Source organism: Bombina bombina, chromosome 3 (assembly GCF_027579735.1).
Source record: "Bombina bombina isolate aBomBom1 chromosome 3, aBomBom1.pri, whole genome shotgun sequence".
NCBI lineage: Eukaryota > Metazoa > Chordata > Amphibia > Anura > Bombinatoridae > Bombina > Bombina bombina.
Window position 1 is genome coordinate 854,821,792 of NC_069501.1, and position 26,767 is coordinate 854,848,558.

Genomic DNA, 26,767 nt, shown 5'->3' on the forward strand with positions numbered 1-26,767 from the left:
GATTCTGGGGACATGGGTATCTAGATCAGCACCAAGCATTACAGAGTTCCTCAAAAGCATAGAGACACAGATAATAATAGAACAGTATAACCTTTTGAATTTTAATGAACGGCAGATTGAACTTTTTTTACTAAGTGGAACAAAGTTATTCAAACAATGCCAGTTCAAGTACAAAGACAATGGACTTATCCCCTGTCACAGTCTACTTTTTCTCTTGTTAAGTGTATCCAGTCCACGGATCATCCATTACTTGTGGGATATTCTCCTTCCCAACAGGAAGTTGCAAGAGGATCACCCACAGCAGAGCTGCTATATAGCTCCTCCCCTCACTGCCATATCCAGTCATTCTCTTGCAACTCTCAACTAAGATGGAGGTCGTAAAAGGACTGTGGTGTTTTATACTTAGGTTATTTCTTCAATCAAAAGTTTGTTATTTTTAAATGGTACCGGAGTGTACTGTTTATCTCAGGCAGTATTTAGAAGAAGAATCTGCCTGCGTTTTCTATGATCTTAGCAGAAGTAACTAAGATCCTTTGCTGTTCTCACATATTCTGAGGAGTGAGGTAACTTCAGAGGGGGAATAGCGTGCAGGTTTTCCTGTAATAAGGTATGTGCAGTTAAAATATTTTTCTAGGGATGGAATTTGCTAGAAAATGCTGCTGATACCGAAGTAATGTAAGTAAAGCCTTAAATGCAGTGATAGCGACTGGTATCAGGCTTATTAATAGAGATACATACTCTTATAAAAATGTAATATAAAACGTTTGCTGGCATGTTTAATCGTTTTTTACATATGTTTGGTGATAAAACTTATTGGGGCCTAGTTTTTTTCCACATGGCTGGCTTGAATTTTGCCTAGAAACAGTTCCCTGAGGCTTCCCACTGTTGTAATATGAGTGGGAGGGGCCTATTTTGGCGTTTTTTTTTTGCACAGCAAAAATTACAGACACAGACATCCAGCTTCTTCCTGCATGATCCAGGACTTCTCTGAAGGGCTCAAAAGGCTTCAAAAGTCGTATTGAGGGAGGTAAAAAGCCACAGTAGAGCTGTGGCAGTTGTTGTGACTGTTTAAAAAACGTTTTTGTCATTTGTTATTCCGTTTTTGGTATTAAGGGGTTAATCATCCATTTGCAAGTGGGTGCAATGCTCTGCTAACTTGTTACATACACTGTAAAAATTTCGTTAGTGTAACTGCATTTTTTCACTGTTATTTCAAAATTTGGGAAAATTTGTGTTTCTTAAAGGCGCAGTAACGTTTTTTATATTGTTTGTAAACTTGTTTTAAAGTGTTTTCCAAGCTTGCTAGTCTCATTGCTAGTCTGTTTAAACATGTCTGACACAGAGGAACCTACTTGTTCATTATGTTTGAAAGCCATGGTGGAGCCCCATAGGAGAATGTGTACTAAATGTATTGATTTCACCTTAAACAGTAAAGATCAGTCTTTATCTATAAAAGAATTATCACCAGAGGGTTCTGTCGAGGGGGAAGTTATGCCGACTAACTCTCCCCACGTGTCAGACCCTTCGCCTCCCGCTCAGGGGACGCACGCTAATATGGCGCCAATTACATCAGGGACGCCCATAGCGATTACCTTGCAGGACATGGCTGCAATCATGAATAATACCCTGTCAGAGGTATTATCTAGATTGCCTGAATTAAGAGGCAAGCGCGATAGCTCTGGGGTTAGGAGAGATACAGAGCGCGCAAATGCTGTTAGAGCCATGTCTGATACTGCGTCACAGTATGCAGAACATGAGGACGGAGAGCTTCAGTCTGTGGGTGACATCTCTGACTCGGGGAAACCTGATTAAGAGATTTCTAATTTTAAATTTAAGCTTGAGAACCTCCGTGTATTGCTTGGGGAGGTATTAGCTGCTCTGAATGACTGTAACACAGTTGCAATTCCAGAGAAATTGTGTAGGCTGGATAGATACTATGCGGTGCCGGTGTGTACTGACGTTTTTCCTATACCTAAAAGGCTTACAGAAATTATTAGCAAGGAGTGGGATAGACCCGGTGTGCCCTTTTCCCCACCTCCTATATTTAGAAAAATGTTTCCAATAGACGCCACTACACGGGACTTATGGCAGACGGTCCCTAAGGTGGAGGGAGCAGTTTCTACTTTAGCAAAGCGTACCACTATCCCGGTTGAGGACAGTTGTGCTTTTTCAGATCCAATGGATAAAAAATTAGAGGGTTACCTTAAGAAAATGTTTATTCAACAAGGTTTTATTTTACAGCCCCTTGCATGCATTGCACCTGTCACTGCTGCGGCGGCATTCTGGTTTGAGGCCCTGGAAGAGGCCATCCAGACAGCTCCATTGAATGAAATTATTGACAAGCTTAGAACGCTTAAGCTAGCTAACTCATTTGTTTCTGATGCCATTGTTCATTTGACTAAACTAACGGCAAAGAATTCCGGATTCCCCATCCAGGCGCGTAGGGCGCTATGGCTTAAATCCTGGTCAGCTGACGTGACTTCAAAGTCTAAATTACTCAAAATTCCTTTTAAGGGGCAGACCTTATTCGGGCCTGGCTTGAAGGAAATTATTGCTGACATTACTGGAGGCAAGGGTCATACCCTTCCTCAGGACAGGGCCAAATCAAAGGCCAAACAGTCTAATTTTCGTGCCTTTCGAAATTTCAAGGCAGGAGCAGCATCAACTTCCTCCGCTTCAAAACAAGAGGGAACTGTTGCTCATTCCAGACAGGCCTGGAAACCTAACCAGTCCTGGAACAAGGGCTAGCAGGCCAGAAAGCCTGCTGCTGCCCCCAAGACAGCATGGAGGAACGGCCCCCTATCCGGAAACGGATCTAGTGGGGGGCAGACTTTCTCTCTTCGCCCAGGCGTGGGCAAGAGATGTTCAGGATCCCTGGGCGTTGGAGATCATATCTCAGGGATATCTTATGGACTTCAAAGCTTCTCCTCCACAAGGGAGATTTCATCTTTCAAGGTTATGTGCAAACCAGATAAAGAAAGAGGCATTCCTAAGCTGTGTGCAAGACCTCCTAGTAATGGGAGTGATCCATCCAGTTCCGCGGACGGAACAAGGACAGGGATTTTATTCAAATCTGTTTGTGGTTCCCAAGAAAGAGGGAACCTTCAGACCAATCTTGGATCTAAAGATCTTAAACAAATTCCTCAGAGTTCCATCATTCAAAATGGAAACTATTCGGACCATCCTACCCATGATCCAAGAGGGTCAGTACATGACCACAGTGGACTTAAAGGATGCCTACCTTCACATACCGATTCACAAAGATCATCATCGGTTCCTAAGGTTTGCCTTTATAGACAGGCATTACCAATTTGTAGCTCTTCCCTTCGGGTTGGCCACTGCCCCGAAAGTGAACGTGGAAAAGAGTTCTCTATCACCACTCACAAGAGTCTCCTTCCTAGGGACTCTTATAGATTCTGTAGAGATGAAAATTTACCTGACGGAGTCCAGGTTATCAAAACTTCTAAATGCTTGCCGTGTCCTTCATTCCAGTCAGTGGCTCAGTGCATGGAAGTAATCGGCTTAATGGTAGCGGCAATGGACATAGTGCCATTTGCGCGCCTGCATCTCAGACCGCTGCAATTATGCATGCTAAGTCAGTGGAATGGGGATTACTCACTACTAAATCTGGATCAAGAGACCAGAGATTCTCTTCTCTGGTGGCTTTCTCGGGTCCATCTGTCCAAGGGTATGACCTTTCGCAGGCCAGATTGGACGATTGAACAACAGATGCCAGCCTTCTAGGTTGGGGCGCAGTCTGGAACTCCCTGAAGGCTCAGGGATCGTGGACTCAGGAGGAGAAACTCCTCCCAATAAATATTCTGGAGTTAAGAGCAATATTCAATGCTCTTCTAGCTTGGCCTCAGTTAGCAACACTGAGGTTCATCAGATTTCAGTCGGACAACATCACGACTGTGGCTTACATCAACCATCAAGGGGGAACCAGGAGTTCCCTAGCGATGTTAGAAGTCTCAAAGATAATTCGCTGGGCAGAGTCTCACTCTTGCCACCTTTCAGCGATCCACATCCCAGGCGTAGAGAACTGGGAGGCGGATTTTCTAAGTCGTCAGACTTTTCATCCGGGGGAGTGGGAACTCCATCCGGAAGTGTTTGCTCAACTGGTCCATCGTTGGGGCAAACCAGAACTGGATCTCATGGCGTCTCGCCAGAACGCCAAGCTTCCTTGTTACGGATCCAGGTCCAGGGACCCGGGAGCAACGCTGATAGATGCTCTAGCAGCTCCTTGGTTCTTCAACCTGGCCTATGTGTTTCCACCGTTTCCTCTGCTCCCTCGACTGATTGCCAAAATCAAACAGGAGAGAGCATCGGTGATTCTGATAGCGCCTGCGTGGCCACGCAGGACCTGGTATGCAGACCTAGTGGACATGTCATCTCTTCCACCATGGACTCTGCCTCTGAGGCAAGACCTTCTAATACAAGGTCCTTTCAATCATCAAAATCTAATTTCTCTGAGACTGACTGCATGGAGATTGAACGCTTGATCCTATCAAGGCGTGGCTTCTCCGAGTCAGTCATTGATACCTTAATACAGGCTCGGAAGCCTGTCACCAGGAAAATCTACCATAAGATATGGCGTAAATATCTTTATTGGTGTGAATCCAAGAGTTACTCATGGAGTAAGGTTAGGATTCCTAGGATATTGTCCTTTCTCCAAGAGGTTTTGGACAAAGGCTTATCAGCTAGTTCTTTAAAAGGACAGATCTCTGCTCTGTCTATTCTTTTGCACAAGCGTCTTGCAGAAGTTCCAGACGTCCAGGCATTTTGTCAGGCTTTGGTTAGGATTAAGCCTGTGTTTAAAACTGTTGCTCCCCCGTGGAGCTTAAACTTGGTTCTTAAAGTTCTTTAGGGAGTTCCGTTTGAACCCCTTCATTCCATTGATATTAAACTTTTATCTTGGAAAGTTCTGTTTTTGATGGCTATTTCCTCGGCTCGAAGAGTCTCTGAGTTATCTGCCTTACATTGTGATTCTCCTTATCTGATTTTTCATTCAGACAAGGTAGTTCTGCGTACCAAACCTGGGTTTTTACCTAAGGTGGTTTCTAACAGGAATATCAATCAAGAGATTGTAGTTCCATCATTGTGTCCTAATCCTTCTTCAAAGAAGGAAGTCTTTTGCATAATCTGGACGTAGTCCGTGCCTTGAAGTTTTACTTACAGGCTACTAAAGATTTTCGTCAAACATCTGCCCTGTTTGTCGTTTACTCTGGACAGAGGAGAGGTCAAAAAGCTTCGACAACCTCTCTCTCCTTTTGGCTTCGGAGCATAATACACTTAGCCTATGAGACTGCTGGACAGCAGCCCCCTGAAAAGATTACAGCTCATTCTACTAGAGCTGTAGCTTCCACCTGGGCCTTTAAAAATGAGGCCTCTGTTGAACAGATTTGCAAGGCTGCGACTTAGTCTTCGCTTCACACCTTTTCAAAATTTTACAAATTTGACACTTTTGCTTCTTCGGAGGCTGTTTTTGGGAGAAAGGTTCTACAGGCAGTGGTTCCTTCCGTTTAAGTTCCTGCCTTGTCCCTCCCATCATCCGTGTACTTTAGGTTTGGTATTGGTATCCCACAAGTAATGGATGATCCGTGGACTGGATACACTTAACAAGAGAAAACATAATTTATGCTTACCTGATAAATTTATTTCTCTTGTAGTGTATCCAGTCCACGGCCCGCCCTGTCCTTTTAAGGCAGGTCTAAATTTTAATTAAACTACAGTCACCACTGCACCCTATGGTTTCTCCTTTCTCGTCTTGTTTCGGTCGAATGACTGGATATGGCAGTGAGGGGAGGAGCTATATAGCAGCTCTGCTGTGGGTGATCCTCTTGCAACTTCCTGTTGGGAAGGAGAATATCCCACAAGTAATGGATGATCCGTGGACTGGATACACTACAAGAGAAATACATTTATCAGGTAAGCATAAATTATGTTTTTCCAACTAAATGTCCTTAATGGTAATTTTCCAGCATCCTGGTCGTACAGGTAGGGAGTTCAAACTGAGCGTTTTTTTTATTTGTTTTTTTTTCCTCCCCCTGACTGATGTGATATCTATACTGTTGGATAGTTTTTCCTTAAGATTATGACAAGAAAATATGTTTTGATTGATTAGTTTGATTTAATTTATTTATATTATGGTGTATTTATAGGTACTGGAATCATTCAAGTTAACATTTATCAAATAGCTTTGATATGTTATTTAAATTGTTTTTGTCATTTCCCTGTGGCTTCTGTTATTGTGATGCTTTTCTCTTCTGTAATAATTCTGAAGTAAAAACTAAAAAAAAAAAAAAAAAGAAAACCACAGTGAAATGTTCTACATTTCTACTTATTTTATATAGGTTATCTACTACAAATATTTATCCACACAGGTCTTGATAATAGAGTTTACAAAAATAAAATTGCATAGTTAATTATTGAGTCAGGAGTACAAATATACACTTTTTTTCTGATGTTTTTCTTTATTTTTCAAACATAACACATGCACATATAATAATGATATATTTTTAATCTGCAGAGTCTGCGGAAAAAAACAATATATAGTTTGTATAGGTTATTCACACAAAAACAACTACTAAAAGTGTGTGAATTTGAACTACAACAAAAAGCTCAAAATCAGCTTAGCACACAGGTGGGAAATGGCTTAGCAGCTGTAGCTTCTAAGCAAACCACCATATTCCATGAATATTTGCGCTCTCCACTTTTGATGCATCAGGGGGTGTTTCTCCAACATTGGTGTGTCCGGTCCACGGCGTCATCCTTACTTGTGGGAATATTCTCTTCCCCAACAGGAAATGGCAAAGAGTCCCAGCAAAGCTGGCCATATAGTCCCTCCTAGGCTCCGCCCACCCCAGTCATTCTCTTTGCCGTTGCACAGGCAACATCTCCACGGAGATGGTTAAGAGTTTTTTTGGTGTTTAAATGTAGTTTTTATTCTTCTATCAAGTGTTTGTTATTTTAAAATAGTGCTGGTATGTACTATTTACTCTGAAACAGAAAAGGATGAAGATTTCTGTTTGTGAGAGGAAGATGATTTTAGCAGACAGTAACTAAAATCGATTGCTGTTTCCACATAGGACTGTTGAGATGAAGTAACTTCAGTTGGGGGAAACAGTTAGCAGACTTTTCTGCTTAAGGTATGACTAGCCATATTTCTAACAAGACCAGGTAATGCTGGAAGGCTGTCATTTCCCCTCATGGGGACCGGTAAGCCATTTTCTTAGTCAAACATAAAAGAATAAAGGGCTTAAAAAAGGGCTTAAAAACTGGTAGACATTTTTATGGGCTAAAACGATTGCTTTATTGGGACATATTATGCAGATTTTAGCTAACAATTGGCATTATAATCTTGGGGAACGTTTAAAAAACGGCAGGCACTGTGTTGGACACCTTTTTTAGTCTGGGGGCCTTTCTAGTTATAGACTGAGCCTCATTTTCGCGCCATTACTGCGCAGTTGTTTTTGGAGAGCAAGGCATGCAGATGCATGTGTGAATATCTAAGAATCACTGAAAAAGCTTATAGAAGGCGTCATTTGGTATCGTATTCCCCTCTGGGCTTGGTTGGGTCTCAGCAAAGCATATAGCTGGGACTGTATAGGGGTCAAATTTAAAAACGGCTCCGGTTCCGTTATTTTAAGGGTTAAAGCTCTGAAATTTGGTGTGCAATACTTTTAATGCTTTAAGACACTGTGGTGAAATTTTGGTAATTTTTGAACAATTCCTTCATACTTTTTCACATATTCAGTAATAAAGTGTTTTCTGTTTGAAATTTAAAGAGACAGTAACGGTTTTATTTTAAAACTTTTTTTGTGCTTTGTTGACAAGTTTAAGCCTGTTTAACATGTCTGTACCTTCAAATAAGCTATGTTCTATATGTATGAAAGCCAATGTGTCTCCTCATTTAAATGTATGTGATAATTGTGCCATAGTGTCCAAACAAAGTAAGGACAGTAATGCCACAGATAATGATATTGCCCAAGATGATTCCTCAAATGAGGGGAGTAAACATGATACTACATCATCCCCTACTGTGTCTACACCAGTTTTGCCCATACAGGAGGCCCCTAGTACATCTAGTGCGCCAATACTTATTACCATGCAAGAATTAACGGCTCTAATGGATAACTCCATAGCAAATCTTTTATCCAAAATGCCTACTTATCAGAGAAAGCGCGATTGCTCTGTTTTAAACACTGAAGAGCAAGAGGGCGCTGATGATAACTGTTCTGACATACCCTCACACCAATCTCAAGGGGCCATGAGGGAGGTTTTGTCTGATGGAGAAATCTCAGATTCGGGAAAAATTTCTCATCAAGCTGAACCTGATGTTGTGACATTTAAATTTAAATTAGAACATCTACGCGCACTGCTTAAGGAGGTGTTATCTACTCTGGATGATTGTGACAATTTGGTCATTCCAGAGAAATTATGTAAGATGGACAAGTTCCTAGAGGTTCCGGTGCCCCCCCGACGCTTTACCTATACCCAAGCGGGTGGCGGACATAGTAAATAAAGAGTGGGAAAAGCCCGGCATACCTTTTGTCCCCCCCCCCCTATATTTAAGAAATTATTTCCTATAGTCGACCCCAGAAAGGACTTATGGCAGACAGTCCCCAAGGTCGAGGGGGCGGTTTCTACTCTAAACAAACGCACTACTATTCCTATCGAAGATAGTTGTGCTTTCAAAGATCCTATGGATAAAAAATTAGAGGGTTTGCTTAAAAAGATTTTTGTACAGCAAGGTTACCTTCTACAACCAATTTCATGCATTGTTCCTGTCACTACGGCAGCGTGTTTCTGGTTCGAGGAACTAGAAAAGTCGCTCAGTAGAGAATCTTCATATGAGGAGGTTATGGACAGAGTTCACGCACTTAAATTGGCTAACTCTTTTGTTTTAGATGCCGCTTTGCAATTAGCTAGATTAGCGGCGAAAAATTCAGGGTTTGCTATTGTGGCGCGCAGAGCGCTTTGGCTAAAGTCTTGGTCAGCGGATGTGTCTTCCAAGACAAAATTGCTTAACATTCCTTTCAAAGGTAAAACATTATTTGGACCAGATTTGAAAGAGATTATTTCAGACATCACTGGGGGAAAGGGCCACGCCCTCCCACAGGATAGGTCTTTTAAGGCTAAAAATAAGCCTAATTTTCGTCCCTTTCGCAGAAACGGACCAGCCTCTAATTCTGCAGCCTCTAAGCAAGAGGGTAATACTTCACAACCCAAACCAGCCTGGAAACCAATGCAAGGCTGGAACAAGGGTAAGCAGGCCAAGAAGCCTACCACTGCTACCAAAACAGCATGAAGGGATAGCCCCCGATCCGGGACCGGATCTAGTGGGGGGCAGACTCTCTCTCTTTGCTCAGGCTTGGGCAAGAGATGTTCAGGATCCTTGGGCGCTAGAAATAGTTTCTCAAGGTTATCTCCTGGAATTCAAGGAACTACCCCCAAGGGGAAGGTTCCACAGGTCTCAATTATCTTCAAACCAAATAAAGAGACAGGCATTCTTACATTGTGTAGAAGACCTGTTAAAGATGGGAGTGATACATCCAGTTCCAATAAGAGAACAAGGAATGGGATTTTATTCCAATCTGTTCGTAGTTCCCAAAAAAGAGGGAACATTCAGACCAATTTTGGATCTGAAGATCCTAAACAAATTTCTCAGGGTACCATCGTTCAAAATGGAAACTATTCGAACGATCCTACCCACCATCCAGGAAAGTCAATTTATGACTACCGTGGATTTAAAGGATGCATACCTACATATTCCTATCCACAAGGAACATCATCAGTTCCTAAGGTTCGCTTTTCTGGACAAGCATTACCAGTTTGTGGCACTTCCATTCGGATTAGCCACTGCTCCAAGGATTTTCACAAAGGTACTAGGGTCCCTTTTAGCGGTTCTAAGACCAAGCGGCATTGCAGTAGTACCTTACTTGGACGACATCCTAATTCAAGCGTCGTCCCTGTCAAAAGCAAAGGCTCATACGGACATCGTCCTAGCCTTTCTCAGATCTCACGGATGGAAGGTGAACAAAGAAAAAAGTTCTCTGTCCCCGTCAACAAGAGTTCCCTTCTTGGGAACAATAATAGATTCCTTAGAAATTAGGATTTTTCTGACAGAGGTCAGAAAATCAAAACTTCTAAGCTCTTGTCAAGTACTTCATTCTGTTCCTCGTCCTTCCATAGCGCAGTGCATGGAAGTAATAGGATTGATGGTTGCAACAATGGACATAGTTCCTTTTGCACGAATTCATCTAAGACCATTACAACTGTGCATGCTCAGACAGTGGAATGGGGATTATACAGACTTGTCTCCGATGATTCAAGTAGATCAAAAGACCAGAGATTCACTCCGTTGGTGGCTGACCCTGGACAATCTGTCACAGGGAATGAGCTTCCGCAGACCAGAGTGGGTCATTGTCACGACCGACGCCAGTCTAGTGGGCTGGGGCGCGGTCTGGGAATCCCTGAAAGCTCAGGGTCTATGGTCTCGGGAAGAGTCTCTTCTTCCGATAAACATTCTGGAACTGAGAGCAATATTCAATGCTCTCAGAGCTTGGCCTCAACTAGCAAAGGCCAAATTCATAAGGTTTCAATCAGACAACATGACGACCGTTGCATATATCAATCATCAGGGGGGAACAAGGAGTTCCCTGGCGATGAAAGAAGTGACCAAGATAATTCAATGGGCGGAGGATCACTCCTGCCACTTGTCTGCGATCCACATCCCAGGAGTGGAAAATTGGGAAGCGGATTTTCTGAGTCGTCAGACATTCCATCCGGGGGAGTGGGAACTCCATCCGGAAATCTTTGCCGAAATAACTCAATTATGGGGCATTCCAGACATGGATCTGATGGCGTCTCGTCAGAACTTCAAGGTTCCTTGCTACGGGTCCAGATCCAGGGATCCCAAGGCGACTCTAGTAGATGCACTAGTAGCACCTTGGACCTTCAACCTAGCTTATGTATTCCCACCGTTTCCTCTCATTCCCAGGCTGGTAGCCAGGATCAATCAGGAGAGGGCCTCTGTGATCTTGATAGCTCCTGCGTGGCCACGCAGGACTTGGTATGCAGACCTGGTGAATATGTCATCGGCTCCACCATGGAAGCTACCTTTGAGACAGGACCTTCTTGTTCAGGGTCCATTCGAACATCCGAATCTGGTTTCCCTCCAACTGACGGCTTGGAGATTGAACGTTTGATTTTATCAAAGCGTGGGTTTTCAGATTCTGTAATAGATACTCTGATTCAGGCTAGAAAGCCTGTAACTAGAAAAATTTACCATAAAATATGGAAAAAATATATCTGTTGGTGTGAATCCAAAGGATTCCCATGGAACAAGATAAAAATTCCTAAGATTCTATCCTTTCTACAAGAAGGTTTGGAGAAAGGATTATCTGCAAGTTCTCTAAAGGGACAGATCTCTGCTTTATCTGTTTTACTTCACAAAAGACTGGCAGCCGTGCCAGATGTTCAAGCATTTGTTCAGGCTCTGGTTAGGATCAAGCCTGTTTACAGACCTTTGACTCCTCCCTGGAGTCTAAATCTAGTTCTTTCAGTTCTTCAAGGGGTTCCGTTTGAACCTTTACATTCCATAGATATTAAGTTACTATCTTGGAAAGTTTTGTTTTTAGTTGCAATTTCTTCTGCTAGAAGAGTTTCAGAGTTATCTGCTCTGCAGTGTTCTCCACCCTATCTGGTGTTCCATGCAGATAAGGTGGTTTTGCGTACTAAGCCTGGTTTTCTTCCGAAAGTTGTTTCTAACAAAAATATTAACCAGGAGATAGTTGTACCTTCTTTGTGTCCGAATCCAGTTTCAAAGAAGGAACGTTTGTTACACAATTTGGACGTAGTCCGTGCTCTAAAATTCTATTTAGAGGCTACTAAAGATTTCAGACAAACATCTTCCTTGTTTGTTGTTTATTCTGGTAAAAGGAGAGGTCAAAAAGCGACTTCTACCTCTCTTTCCTTTTGGCTTAAAAGCATTATCCGATTGGCTTATGAGACTGCCGGTCGGCAGCCTCCTGAAAGAATCACAGCTCACTCCACTAGGGCTGTGGCTTCCACATGGGCCTTCAAGAACGAGGCTTCTGTTGACCAGATATGTAAGGCAGCGACTTGGTCTTCTCTGCACACTTTTGCCAAATTTTACAAATTTGATACTTTTGCTTCTTCTTCGGAGGCTATTTTTGGGAGAAAGGTTTTGCAAGCCGTGGTGCCTTCCATTTAGGTGACCTGATTTGCTCCCTCCCTTCATCCGTGTCCTAAAGCTTTGGTATTGGTTCCCACAAGTAAGGATGATGCCGTGTACCGGACACACCAATGTTGGAGAAAACAGAATTTATGCTTACCTGATAAATTACTTTCTCCAACGGTGTGTCCGGTCCACGGCCCGCCCTGGTTTTTTTAATCAGGTCTGATGAATTATTTTCTCTAACTACAGTCACCACAGTACCATATGGTTTCTCCTATATATATTTCCTCCTGTCCGTCGGTCGAATGACTGGGGTGGGCGGAGCCTAGGAGGGACTATATGGCCAGCTTTGCTGGGACTCTTTGCCATTTCCTGTTGGGGAAGAGAATATTCCCACAAGTAAGGATGACGCCGTGGACCGGACACACCGTTGGAGAAAGTAATTTATCAGGTAAGCATAAATTCTGTTTTTTCCACAAATGGGTACTTTTCATTACCCTAATTTAACTTCCCAGGTGGCTAGAGCTGTTTAACTGCAGATATGGCAACCTTGAAAATCTTATTAAAAAATTGTCTTTAAATGTTTAGGTGTGATGTCTACAATTAGACAGCTGTAGCCACCTGGGAATTAAAGATACAGTATACAAGGTACACAGTTTTGGAAAGTACACCCCTTGGCACATCAAATGAGGGGGCTGCATGTATTGCTAGCACAAATTTGGAGTGCGTAAGAAGATATAAATGAACATGTTGCTTTGTTTTATTTTTTTACAAGTGTGATTTTCTTCATAATTGGAAAGAGTCCACAGCTGCTTTTCATTACTTTTTGGGAAATTCAGAACCTGGCCACCAGGAGGAGGCAAAGACACCCCAGCCAGAGGCTTAAATACTCTTCCCACTTCCCTCATCCCCCAGTAATTCTTTACCTTTCGTCCCTGGAGGTTGGCAGAGAAGTGTCAGAAGTTTTTGATAGTTTTAAGTGCCTCTCAGTGAAAGCATGGGTGAAAGTTAGTGTCTGGAGATGCAGGAAGAGTCTTTCTGCGAAATCATCCCAACTCATATTAACAGCTTCACAAGCAATCAGCGTTGACAAGTTTCGCTGCCTGCTTTTTTCTCTCAAGTCTGTGGCAGAAGCGACGCTACTATCTGTCACACTTGAAGGGCCATGTTCCTGTTCCACGGTGTAGATTCCGGTAAGATAGTTTAATTTTACGTTCATCATGGATGTATTATTATTTATTATTATCGGTTATTTGCAGAGCGCCAACAGATTCTGCAGCGCTATAAACAAAGGGGGAGTACAAAACAAAACAATTATAGGGTAGAGGGCCCTGCCAAGAGTTGCACTGTTGTAGTCAGCTCTTAAGAAGGTGATCTACAAACATCTGGACTTTTAGGCTTACATGCTAAGGGGGTTCAGGGGATTGCAGTGGAGGAGAGGAACTGGTATTAGGAAAGGTTAGCGTAGGTTGTATGCGTCCCTGAACAGTAGAGTCTTTAGGGAGCACTTGAAGCTTTTAAAACTAGAAGAGAGTCTTGTGGAGCGAGGCAGAGAGTTCCACAAGATGGGAGCCAGTCATGTATTGTAATTTCAACTATCTGAGAGGGGCTACAACCTTTCGGGGATAACTTTAACATAGGGTCTCAGTGAGGCTCCTTTTTGTATTTAGGAATCAAGGGTTAATATCTCCTTAGGGGGATTATTGAACAGTGGGGTTTATAATTATGTTTGTTATGGGATTCTGTCTGCTACTGTGTAGTTTGCTTCGGCTCATGGCTATTTTGGAACATAACGGCCTATGTCTAGGGACGCAGACTTTTCGGTCGGGCGCGCTTTTGCATGGCCTGCGCGGTTTACCTTGTGACTCCATTTCCCCTTTCCGGACCGCCTGGCGACTGAGAAATCCTGGTTCGCTGGTGTCTGGTTCTCTGGAGGTGACAGTGTCCCAGTTATGGGGGATTCTTGGAGACGGATGTCTCTGATTCAGTCTCTACTTCTTGCGAAGAATATGAATTGGCCCGGGTGATACATGCCCATCAGTTATGTTCCGAATGCCATTTTAGAGTGCTCTGTTCCTCCGGATCAGGGAATCGTGTGCCCAATGAGCCATCTGCCTCTGGGGATTCTATTTCTCACAAGATGAGTTCCCTACCAGCAACTCTTACTACGCATGCAGGTAACCCAAACACTACTTATCCTTTCTAGGGAGTGTGGCCTGTTCCCACCGGAGGTTACGACACGGTTCCGCATCGCCATATCTTTGGCACTGGTGCATCTGCACCTCTCGGGAGTGTGCTTACGATATTGTCCGTGTTTGGTTAACCGGGGCTCGTCAGGCATGGGATCACCTGGTCCAGTTCAGCCTTCAGGGGAGCGACGGCCCCTGAGGGCTCAGGAGTCAACCTTCGAGGCCGGTGTTTCTTTTTGTCCCGGCGGAGGTATGTTACGCCTTTCATTATAGACTAGTGCACCTTCGTGTTCTACTAAGGCATGTTTTTGGCGTTGCTGCAGGATCCCATTCTTAATGGGTCTGGGGATTCTCAGTCTTACTCTTCGACTGGCTTGCATGCATAGACATCAGGGGATGTAGTTATCTTCTTATAGTCTTTGTTATTTGTGTATCATTTTCCAGTTCTGAGCTTGTAAGTCTCGGACCCCTGTTGGGCTGGTCCTGCGTGTCTGTCCGTTCTTCCTGGGCGATAACCTACGGGTTGCCTTATCTTTTATTTTCATCCAGTGAGAATGATTTTATTTGGTCTAAAGCTCATGTTGTGGTGTGATGTTTCCTTCGGAAACTTCCTTCTCTGGAATTGATACTCGCTATTTTGTGGTTGCACTGTTTACAAAGGTCTGTCTGACTATTCTTTATTCCTCCATCATCGGGGGAGACTCTATGTGGCCTTGACAGTGCTTGGGCTGTTGGTTTCAGGCTGGTCCTGACTGGGTTTGGTACAAATCCTTCTGTCTTTGAGGCCTAGTTCAGACACGTCACACCTTTTTATGTCTGTTTGGTCCGGTGAGGGTGCCTAATGATCACAATATGATTTGTGTTGTTTTCTTGTTTTATTTTACAAGCTTCAACTAGCATCCTGAGAGGACTTGAGGGTCTGTGTTTGCTTATGGGCATGGGGGATTGATTCAGTCCTCTTTCGCCTTTCATACTAGTGGGCTGGGACTAAATTGAGATCCACGGCGACATGCTCAATTGTTTCCTTTTTTTCCGGGAAGTAGAGTGTTCCTTCCCGTCGTGGGTTGGAGGATTTAGGTCCTTCATACAGTCGTTCTTACGGTTTTGCCTTTCATGGTTTCTTTGGAAGTGTCCTTTTAGGACTTGTTCCTTTTAGAGGTTCTCTTCCATTGGGTCGAGACTTTCTGGACTTCGTCCGTTTTTTCTGGTGGCTTTGGCCGCTTAATTAGGAAGTGGAGGCCGTGAGGCTCTGTCTTCCTTCGGGAGTTAGTCGTCTCCATATCAGGGGCGATAGGAGGTGTTGTCTCTTTTTCCAAGCTTTTTGCTTAGGGGATGTTTTGCTGCCTGGGTTCGGGATGCTTTGCATTCTTCTCCCTTGGGTGTGGTCCTCTGGATTGTTAATCTGAAAGGATTATGGAGACTAACCTTTCTTTCTACTCTCTTCTGTTCTCATTTCCCTTAGTGTGCCCTTGGGGCCTTTGGGCTCTAGAGCAATTATGTGACTTTGTCGTGGCCTAGTACATTGCCGGGGAGGGGGGTGTTGACCTCCGACTAAGTGTGTTCTCTTCCCTTTGGGTTTACGAGTGAGTCCTGTACCCGTTCTATGGATTTCCCAGTTCTCATCCCCTGTGAGGTCTGATTGCTTTAGACGGGGTATCTTGTGTTCCCTGAGGAGGGTGTTCTAGGACGATTCTGGGTCCCGGTCCAGGGTTCTTTTCTTGGATCCTTCTTGGATGTCTGGAGACTTATGATCCTGGGGACTGGTTCGGGACGCCCCAGTTGTTTTCATGGACCCTATGTTGCGACATAGGGGCTAGCTCATTGGGCTTGCAAGCAGGAAGGTCAGAGTTCACATGCACATTCGGGTACTGGTTATGGCTTTATGTCTTGTGAACATGTACGCTGTTTTTATCTGTGCCCTTCCCTTTGGAGGGGATAGTTTGTCTTCCTTATGAGCTGGGGTTTCCTCTCTCTGTAGGGTCTTTGTCCTGCCATGTGTGTAGGAGGTTGGATCAGGTGGCTTATTTCTGTAAGGGGCAGCATCTGCTGTTGTGGGCTCTGTTTCACCTGTTGGAATTTGAGCTCTCTATGTAGAGATCGTCTTAAGAGAGCTGTGACAGGTCTTCTTACGGATCTATTGCTCTTTTCTCTGTTCCAGGTCCCAGGGGGTTCTCCTTGGGAGTGCCTTTTTTGGAGGAGCGGATTGGGTTGGCACCCGAGCTCTGTGGGGTGGGTGAGTCCCCCCTTTTTTCTTTCCATTCCCTGGGGGCTTGTGGTTGGGGTCTTTCTGTCTCCCCCTGTCTATCAGACATGTCTGTTGCTTGGGCTGGTCCGGTGTTGGAGCAGGATCTGAGATCTGTTGCTCTGCTAAATTTGTCCTCGGAGCATTCGAGGTACGGTAAGCCTCTTGAGGTTTTTCTTTTCTCTATATTCAAGATTTGTGGGAAGGACTTAGCCTGCGACGTTATCCGCTGGTTAGTGGATACTTGGCAGTCTGAGGGATCCTATCTTCAGCTGCTTTCTGCTTGCCCTGCATGATGACTGCAGCGGGCAGTGTTTTTACTTCAGGTGGCGTTCGTCAGACCTTGCTGCATGAGGTTTCGTTTCTGAATATTTTGGTATTCTAAGCTACCTTTTTGCGACTTGGGGGACCTTCGTCTTCAGTTGCTTTTTAGAGTGCGGTTGCACTGTGTTAGGGGAAGATCCTCTCTTTTTACAAATTCCCGGCCTTATCCTGTGGTTTCTGTTTCTGGGGTCTGGGCGTTGCCTCCCCTTGTTTCTACGAGACTGATTGGGTCTCTGTTAACCTGACCCCGTTTCTCTGTTTTTTTTGCTCTGTGTTTGTGTTTTTTTCTGGAGTTCCTTATGCTAGCTGGACAGCTAGATCAGCATACTAATGCACTGTGGTTGATAAAATGAGCAGCAACTTGAGTCCCTTAAGGGGGATTAGCTGCGCTTTTCAAGTACAATCATGTTTTCTCTCTGCCTTTTCTTCTTTGTGGAAGAATACGGTAGTTTGTTCCCTTTCTTTAGTAAAAGGTGTGTTATTTGGAGACCAACTGCTGGGCGATGGTGTCTCTTGGAGGCTGTTGACTCAGACGAGTCTAGTTCCTGAGGTCTCTAGCAAGGCTGTGGACTATCTGCGGGTCAGTGTCCTTGGGCCTTTTCTTTTTTTTTTCTCTCAAAGTTGTTCTCGACTTCGGACAAAGCGGGTTTTTGGGCCAGATGCCCTCAAAATGGGCTGCCTCTTGTACCCTTCCGTTTTTGCATTTAGTGTCCTCTATAGCTTGGGTATTGTTTTCCCAAAAGTAATGAATGCAGCTCTGGACTCCATATATGAAGAAAAACTTAAATTATATTTACCTGATAATTTTCTTTTTTTTTCAGATGGAAAGAGTCCACAGCTCCCCGCCCGTAGTTTTTCTGTGGGGCGTCTGTTGTTTTTGTTGTTCTGGCACCTTTTCACTCTGATGTTTCTTCTACTGTTCCTTGGTCCTCGGCAGAATGACTGGGAGATTAGGGAAGTGGGAGGAGTATTTAAGCCTTTGGCTGGGGTGTCTTTGCCTTCTCCTGGTGACCAGGTTCTGAATTTCCTAAAAGTAATGAATGCAGCTGTGGACTCTTTCCATCTGAAGAAAAGAAAATTATCAGGTAAGCATAATTTAAGTTATTTGCTTATTTGTTGCACACTCTTACAAATACAAATAAGACAAATAAGACCTCATTTGATGCAGCTGGGGGTGTAGTTTCTAAAAATATATAGTTTTGTCATATCTTAACTTCCTAGGCAGCTGAAGCTTTTTAATTTCTGGCAACAATACATTCAATTTAAAGATGCTTTTTGTTAGAGACATTCAAGTCCAAAAAAAAAAACTTTCATGATTCAAATAGGGCATGTCATTTTAAACAACTTCCCAATTTACTTTTGTCACCAATTTTTGCTTTGTTCTCTTGATATTCTTAGTTGAAAGCTAAACCTTGGCGGTTCATATGCTAATTTCTTAGACCTTGAAGGCCGCCTCTTAACTGAATGCATTTTGACAGTTTTTCACCACTAGATGGTGTTAGTTAATGTGTGTCATATAGATAACACTGGTCACGCACGTGGAGTTACCTAGGAGTAAGCACTGATTGGCTAAAATGCAAGTCTGTCAAAAGAACTGCAATAAGGGGGCAGTTTGCAGAGGTTTAAATACAAAGGCAATCACAGAGGAAAAAAGTGTATATATAACTGTTGGTTTTACAAAACCAGGGAATGGTAAATTAAGGGATTATCTATTTTTTTAAACAATAAAAATTCTTGTGTAGACTGTCCCTTTAATGTCACTGGAAACACATTCGGCTAGATTACGAGTGGAGCACTATTTTGTGCCTCGTTAACTTTGCTAGATGGAGGCTTTTTGCACGCATTGGTTTGCACTCATATTACAAGTTGAAAGAAAAATGAGAAAACATGACGAGCGCAAAAAGTTGAACTTCGAATATCGCAACCGTGTTAATGTATTCACCCATAGACTTTCCAATTAACTTTTATCACTAATTTTGCTTTGTTCATTTAGTATTCTTAGTTGAAAGCTAAACCTAGGAGGTTCATATGCTAATTTTTTTGGCCTTGAAGGCCGTCTCTAATGTGAAAGCATTTTGACAGTTTTTCACCACTAGAGGGCGTTAGTTCATGTGTTTCAATTAGATAACATTGAGCTCACGCATGTGAATTTACCGAGGAGTGAGCACTGATTGGCTAAAATGCAAGTCTGTCAGAAAAACTGAAATAAGGGGGCAGTCTGCAGAGGCCTAGATACAAGGTAATTACAGAGGTAAAACGTATATTATTATAACTCTGTTGGTTATGCAAAACTGGGAAATAGGTAATAAAGGGATTATCTATTTTTTTAAACAACAAAAATTCTGGTGTTGACTGTCCCTTTAAGGTCTATCAAATTGACATGTCGGCAATAAAACAGTAGAAAATCATAGTGAAATTTTATCAATTTCTGCTTATTTTAGACAGGTTACCTACTACAGATATTTAGCAACACAGGTTTTGATGATAGAGTTGAGAAAAATAAAATTACAAACTAATTTCTATTGAGTGTGGAGTAAAACAATACACTTTTTCATATTTTATGCTTTATTTTTAAAACCTGTTGAGACATACACATATAATGATTGTATATTTGGAATCTGTTAGGTCTGCTGAATAAAACAATATGTAGTTTGTATAATTTATTCACACAAACTTTACTTCCAAAAGTGTTTAAACGTAAACTGCAACAAAAAGCTCAAAACCAACTTAAAAAAAACAGGTGGGAAATGGCTTAGCAGCCAAAGAAATGCAGTCCTGATATGTGTATAAATACACTTTTTACCTCTGTGATTATCTTGTATTTAAGCCTCTGCAAACTGCCCCCTTATTTCAGTTATTTTGACAGACATGCATTTTAGCCAATCATGCTGGCTCATAGGAACTCCACGTGCATGAGCACAGTGTTATCTGTACGACACACATGAACTAACACCCTCTAGTGGTGAAAAACTGTCAAAATGCCCTGAGAGAAAAGGCGGCCTTCAAGGTCTTAGAAATTAGCATATAAACCTCCTAGGTTTAGCTTTCAACTAAGAATACCAAGAGAACAAAGCAAAATAGGTGATAAAAGTAAATTGGAAAATTGTTTAAAATGACATGCCCTATCTGAATCATGAACATTTATTTTGGACTAAACTGTCCCTTTAAACACCTCAATATATTAATATAAATTGTTAAATTAAATGTAGTAAACAACTTTGTAATATACTATCATTTTTTCTCCTTTACTGTAATTTAATTCTTAATATTTTGGGCTTTCTAATTTATGTTAAGACACAGCTATGTTCCACACAGTCATTGGTTGCACACTCTAGCAAACCATTTATAACCATTCCTAATTGGCCTCAGCAGAAAAGGTAACCTAAGTTACCAATATGGCAGCACCCACTGCTTTATGGCCATTACATTTACCCTTATTATTTCAATATTTAAACAACTAATATAGTTTTTAAAAATACAAATGTACAAATTATTCTCAGTCTAATCTTTGTTCTGAATACATCATTCAAGCAATGATTTTTTTAGTATTTAATGTCCCTTGAAGAATATTGTATACCTTTGGATGCTTGGTCAAAAAAACAAGTTTTGAGCTTTTTCATGAATAAGGGGGTGATGTTTAGTGTCAAAAGCTGTCAAGAAGGATCAGAACCACAGCTTTAATTTCATCCATAAAACAAACTAAACTAAACAAAACCATAGGAGGTTTCTCCTGCTACAAAGACAATGTTAAGTTATTTCTTAATTTTACTTTCAGTTGGCTATGCCTGGCTGCCTTTACTTAAAGATGGTCGTGTTGTGACATATGAACAAAACATTCCAGTGTCTGCTAACCTTCCAGCAGGGTATCTAGGCTACCAGGAGATGGGCATGGGCAAGGTAAGATCCTGCAGTATTTTTAATTTCCACCACTATCCACACCACTATCACAACCCTACAGCCATCAGCATAGCACTTCCAACATCATCCAGATATTTTAAATTCATTTCAGCTGTTTTTTTATATTATAAGGCAGACTGTTTCAGCTGGAGCTCCACAAATTCCCCAAAAGAGCAACAGTGATATGTTAAGCCCATGACTAAGAATCTGGAATCTGTGGCACTTGTAAAGGGAGATATATATACCTTGTGTATGAGGGCTTTAAAAACTTTATGGAGCCTACTATAAAAGTGTCTATGGGCCACCAGTTTCTCACCAATAGTAGACATGTATAATATTTTTTTTTTTTTAAATGTTAAGGTCTGGTTTAAATGTGTGGGGGGCGTTCAAGGCTTTCCTTGGATGAATCCTAATTAAGGAAACATAAGGCTAACATAAATAAACTAAAGAAAAAACTTATAGAGGATAAAAAAATAGATATTGAGAACCTTAATAGAAAACATATTTTAACTAGAAGCCCTACTTTAGCAGAAATAATCAAAGTTAAGAAATCTGAATTAGATAAGATGCTTGATGAAGAGTCCCTAGCTTCTCTGAGAATTATTGATGCACAATATTTTGTATTAGGTAATAAGCCTGACTGTATGCTAGCTAGGAAAATTAGGAATATAACAAGAAATTCCTCTGTTCCCCAGATTCAGTTGCCTTCATGCTCCACAATTAATAATCCTTCCCATATTGCTGATGCATTTGTGGACTTCTATCAATCCTTATACAGTTTACAGAAAACTCTCACTTCTTCTAGGATTAATAAAATAAGAGCGTTTCTAGATAATTGCCAATTGCCTAGACTTGAGGAATCTGCTTTAGACCAGCTTAACTCCCCAATCACAGCACAAGAAGTAGCCATGGTCATAAAGCAGCTCAAGAGTAATAAAGCACCGGGTCCTGATGGTTACTCGGGAAGTTTTTATAAGAAGTTTTCGGTTGACCTTATCCCACATTTGGTTGAATCTTTTAATTATATATTGGAAGGGGGGGGTTATCCCTCCGGAGTTATTAGCAGCTCGAATATGTGTGGTGCCTAAACTGGGCAAAGATAAGTTTCATTGTAAAAATTATAGGCCCATATCACTAATCAACACAGATCTTAAGCTTCTAACTAAAATATTAGCCAATAGGTTAAATCCCCATGTACCTAAATTAGTATCAAACGACCAAGTGGGATTCGTTTTGGGAAGGGAAGCTCCTGATAATATTCGTAAGATAATCAACCTGATTGACTTTGCCACTGCTGAAAGAGTGCCTTCTCTGCTCCTATCACTGGACGCAGAGAAGGCATTTGATAGAATTCATTGGGATTATATGTTTGAAACCCTCTCGAAATGCAGAATATCAGGTTCATTCACAAAAGCTGTGAGGGCCATCTATACTAGCCCATACGCATTTCTCAGAATTGCAGGGTATCAATCCAAGAGAATAAGCATTCATAACGGTACCAGGCAGGGATGCCCGCTATCTCCCTTACTATTTGCCATATGTATAGAACCCTTGGTGGCTAGTATCAGAAATAATGACATTGCTGGTATCGTGGTAGGTCAATCTGAACATAAATTGTCTTTATTTGCAGACAATGTTATATTAACAATTAGTAAACCACTAATTTCGCTTCCAAATGTCTATGGTCTACTGAAACTCTTTGGGGCATTATCTGGATACCAGATAAATAATGATATGTGTGAGGCGATTGAGGTCCATCTCCCTAGCCACACGAAAAAGCTATTAGAAATAAATTTTGATTTCAAGTGGGCAACTCAAGCCATCAAATACCTTGGAATCTTCATTCCATATAATTTAAAAGATATATATAAACTTAATTACTCTCCTCTTTATAAATATCTTCTTAGAGAAATGAAAACTTGGAGTACAACATATAAGATATCTTTCTATGGGAAAATGGTGGTTAGTAAAATGGTAATTCTCCCAAAAATTCTCTATCTATTCCGATCACTCCCTCTTAGTATTCCTTTAAAAGATATGAAAGGACTTCAAAAACAAGTTCTAGAATTTATATGGTCTAATAAAAAGGCACGGATCAACAGACACACCCTCTTAAAACATAAAGAGCAGGGAGGGCTGGGAATACCTGACTGAAATAGCTTGGGTTCAGTTAGAAAGCGAAATGTTAAAACTACATCCAATTTCCCAAATATTTTGGACACATAAAAAAGAAAGGCCTGACTCTTGGATAAAATATATATCTTTATCACATACCTTAGGCTTATGGGATAACCTTCAAAAGAAATTTGACCTCGTCCCTAAAGGTTCATCTTTGACACCCCAGGCGTTTTTTTCGTATAGTCATAGGAACCCAGTTAGTGACATATGGGCTAATAAGGGTTTATATAGGATTGCTGACACACTACGAGGCACAAATGTTCTTACATTTACTCAATATAATGACCTTATGACCTCCGCACCACATTCCTGGTTTCATTACTTCCAATTGAAGTCTAGAATAGATGAAGTCTATAGAACTGGCAAACCTCATAACCCCACACTGTTTGAAAAATTATGTAGTTCAGACACTAGAGTAAAAGGAGCAATTTCTAGCTTATATAAGTTTCTAGGCTCATGTCAGTCAACAGTGAAATTACACTTTATAAAAAAAATGGGAAACAGAAACCAACCTTTGTAAAGAGATTAATGAATGGTCTGACATAATCCAGAAAGGATTGGCTTGCTCTATTAGCGCAAACCTGAAAGAAAACTACATAAAAGTCTTATATAGATGGTATATCCACCCGAGTAGAATCAAGCACCCTACTACAAATACGTCCTCTAAACAGTGTTACAGGGGATGTCAGGTTGAGGGCACTTATGTCCACATGTGTTGAGATTGTCAGAAGAGTGCAGCGGTATGGGCAACAACTTCTGAGTTATTAAGCAAAATATTTGATAAGCAGATAACATTAAATATAGAGCATGCCCTCCTACACTTTCCTGTTAAGGGTCTATCAAAACATTCCTTAAAGCTAGTTAATATCATATGTACTGCGGTGAGAACAATCATCACAAAATACTAAGTCCTCGATTCCTCACTTTGAGGTACTTACAACAAAATCAGATTCTATTATCAAATGGCAAGTATTGCATCCTATATGTTGGACACTAGGAATGAGTTTTTGAAGATATGGGAAAGATGGATAGTGTGGGAAGATACAGTTAGAATGAGCTCTAGACGTAGTATTAGTAATCAGGAATGTTATAAAATAGATGAAGCAATAGATAGACCTCACAAGTGTTCACTATGTCCTCTTTTCTCTCTTCTCTTTTTCTCTCTCCATCTCTGGAACCTTTGTTCCCGTTTCCCCCTATACTTCCACTATTATTATTATTATTAATTTGGAAAAATCAGAAGGCTACCACTGTCTTAAGCTAATGGGCCACATTTAATAGCTTTTTATGTCATTATACTGTCCTTTTACAACTTATATTGATGTATTGTTTGTATTTGTGTGGAAACCTTCAATAAAATATATTAAAATATAAATATTAAGGTCTGTTTATATGTTACTATCACTGTTTTTTTTCCCCTAGCACTTTGGACCAGAGATAAAGTGGGTTGATGGAGGAAAGCCACTGCTGAAAGTTACTACTCATTTGGTTTCTACTGTGTATGCTCAGGTAGATTTCAGAACAGCTGCTTCACTTTTAAGTGATGACCTTTATATCTGTCAAAGTATTATACTCTGTAGTTTCTCTACAGTATATTACAGTTAAAATAATATCCAGACAACATCCAGGGTGTTTGTTAGTAAATGTTGATCTATTTAAACTGCACTAATAGCTGGTCTTTTTAATAAATCACATAATAAAATGCCTCTTCATAAAAATGGTAGTAGATATGACTGTACGACAGGCCTGTCAATTTAACTTAAATAGCAGGAAAAAGGAAATAAATGTATCTTTTATATATACAAACCTGTTGGCTGATAGAAGAAAAGATGGATCAAAGAGAAGATGGCTTTTCTGCAGGAAGAACATCTCAGATCAGGATTTTAGTAAAGCATTTGAAATGGTTAAGCAGGAACAATGATGTTGCTGGGGCGCTATATAGTTCACTGTTTAGTCATCATCTTGAAAATTGTGTACAGTTCTGGAAACCTTATTTCTACAATGATGTAAATAAATTAGAAAAATGAGAGAATAAATTAGTAGATTGTCTAAAAAATAAAATATGCAAGGGAAGACTTCTTAATTAACCTTAATATAAATAAATCAGAGGAGAAAACAAAATGAGAGGTATCACAAGATCCATTATCCTAGCCTGAAACCCAAAATGATGATTGACAAGTGTATTACTCCAATACAGAGATGTGTTAAAAAGCCTTATAGGACAATAGATATTGTTTAAACTATTACCGTTTTATTTGGCGTATTCTATTGTAGTAATATTCTGTACACAATTAGTGTTAAGGTTCCTTGTTTTCTTAAACTTGCATCTCACGTTTGTAATTATGCTTGTATGTTACCTCAGTAAAAAAGAGAGGTGATGTGATAGAAACTTTCACGTTAATGAACCCTTGCTCTGCAGGCTTTCTCATGACCTGTTTACCACAAGTTGCAAAGCAGCAGTCATACAACTGTTGCTTTGCCACCTCTGAGGTTGTAGAGATAAAACACCCTGGATTCGCTTGTTTGGGGTAATTGACAGGTGAGGGGGGGCGGTGCTTGTAAGATTTCAGGTTGTAGGCTAGTATGTTCGAGAGCCATTTGCAGAAGTACTGCTTTATAGAAGTAGTGCTTGATCTCTGAATAGAGGTTTTAAAGGTTAGGTCCGTAATGTATTAAAAAATATCTGGGATGTCCATGAGGCTAGCCGAGCTTTCACTTCAGAAAAAATCAAATTGGCCTTTTTATTCTTATTGTCATCCAAATCTGCATTGATTCTTTGGTATACGCTGGCAGAAAACCTAGCTGACTTGTTCCATTCTTACACATTTATATTTCAATGTGTTAGTATTTTGTGTGGGTTTTTTTGTTGAGTTAAAAAATAAAGTTTTAAAAATAAAGAACAGGATACTAAATTCTTTAAAAAAAAAAAAAAATTCATACAAGGAGGAAAACAAAATAGTATTCCTCTTTGTAAGACCTTTATTTTGAAAATAATTTGGTATAATGAGAGAGCTCTTTAATTGTGCTGAGGGACATAAATAGGGCTGCAACTAACGATTATTTTCATAATCGATTAATTGGCCGATTATTTTTTCGATTAATCGACTAATCGGATAAAAAAATAATCAACAATTGTTTCATATATTTTAAATAGAATCCACATACTGAGTGTTACAAATATAAACTTCAGACTAAAACTTTACATTAACACAACTGTTTGTCCAATTTTAAAACAGCAGAGCACAGTTTTATAATTAAACAAAAACAAAAACTGTTTGAAAAGAGGTAGAACTTCCACCTTGGCAACGGGCCTCTCAATAAAGTAACCCCTTGACTTCATTCTAACATAAAAAATATCTTAAATATCTATATGCAATAGTAAATAACCAGCTATAAGGTTTGGGGAAAATATCTAGTCCGCTCTAAAAATAACACATTTCTACTTATAAAGGTTGAATCTGGTACATATTTTCACAATTGATTAAAAATATAAAAAAGCAATAAAAAACAAATCAAAAGCGCTAATGACTGTATATCAATAACAGGACAAAGCCTTACACATTTATTTATACAGTACATATAATCAGCAATAGCAAGCGATCTGCTAATAATTGTGCAAACAGATAAAAGTGCACATCAGTTCAAATAGCAACTCCCATCAATCTAGGGCTAGGTATAAATAACAAGCTTGGCACTATATCATGCAAAGCATAGTCCCAAATCAGCTGATTTAAT

At 40.8% G+C, this 26,767-nt stretch overlaps 1 protein-coding gene across 3 annotated transcripts in view; it reads left to right on the forward strand.

Annotated features, from left to right (window-relative positions):
- DOCK9 (dedicator of cytokinesis 9) overlaps positions 1-26,767 on the forward strand; it is a 736,189-nt gene that overhangs the window by 459,817 nt on the left and 249,605 nt on the right. For all 3 annotated transcript variants that reach the window (XM_053707819.1, XM_053707821.1, XM_053707820.1), the window contains exons 21-22: positions 20,733-20,854; positions 24,455-24,541. In XM_053707819.1, coding sequence (XP_053563794.1) covers positions 20,733-20,854; positions 24,455-24,541 — 209 coding nt within the window. The remainder of the gene's footprint in view (positions 1-20,732; positions 20,855-24,454; positions 24,542-26,767) is intronic.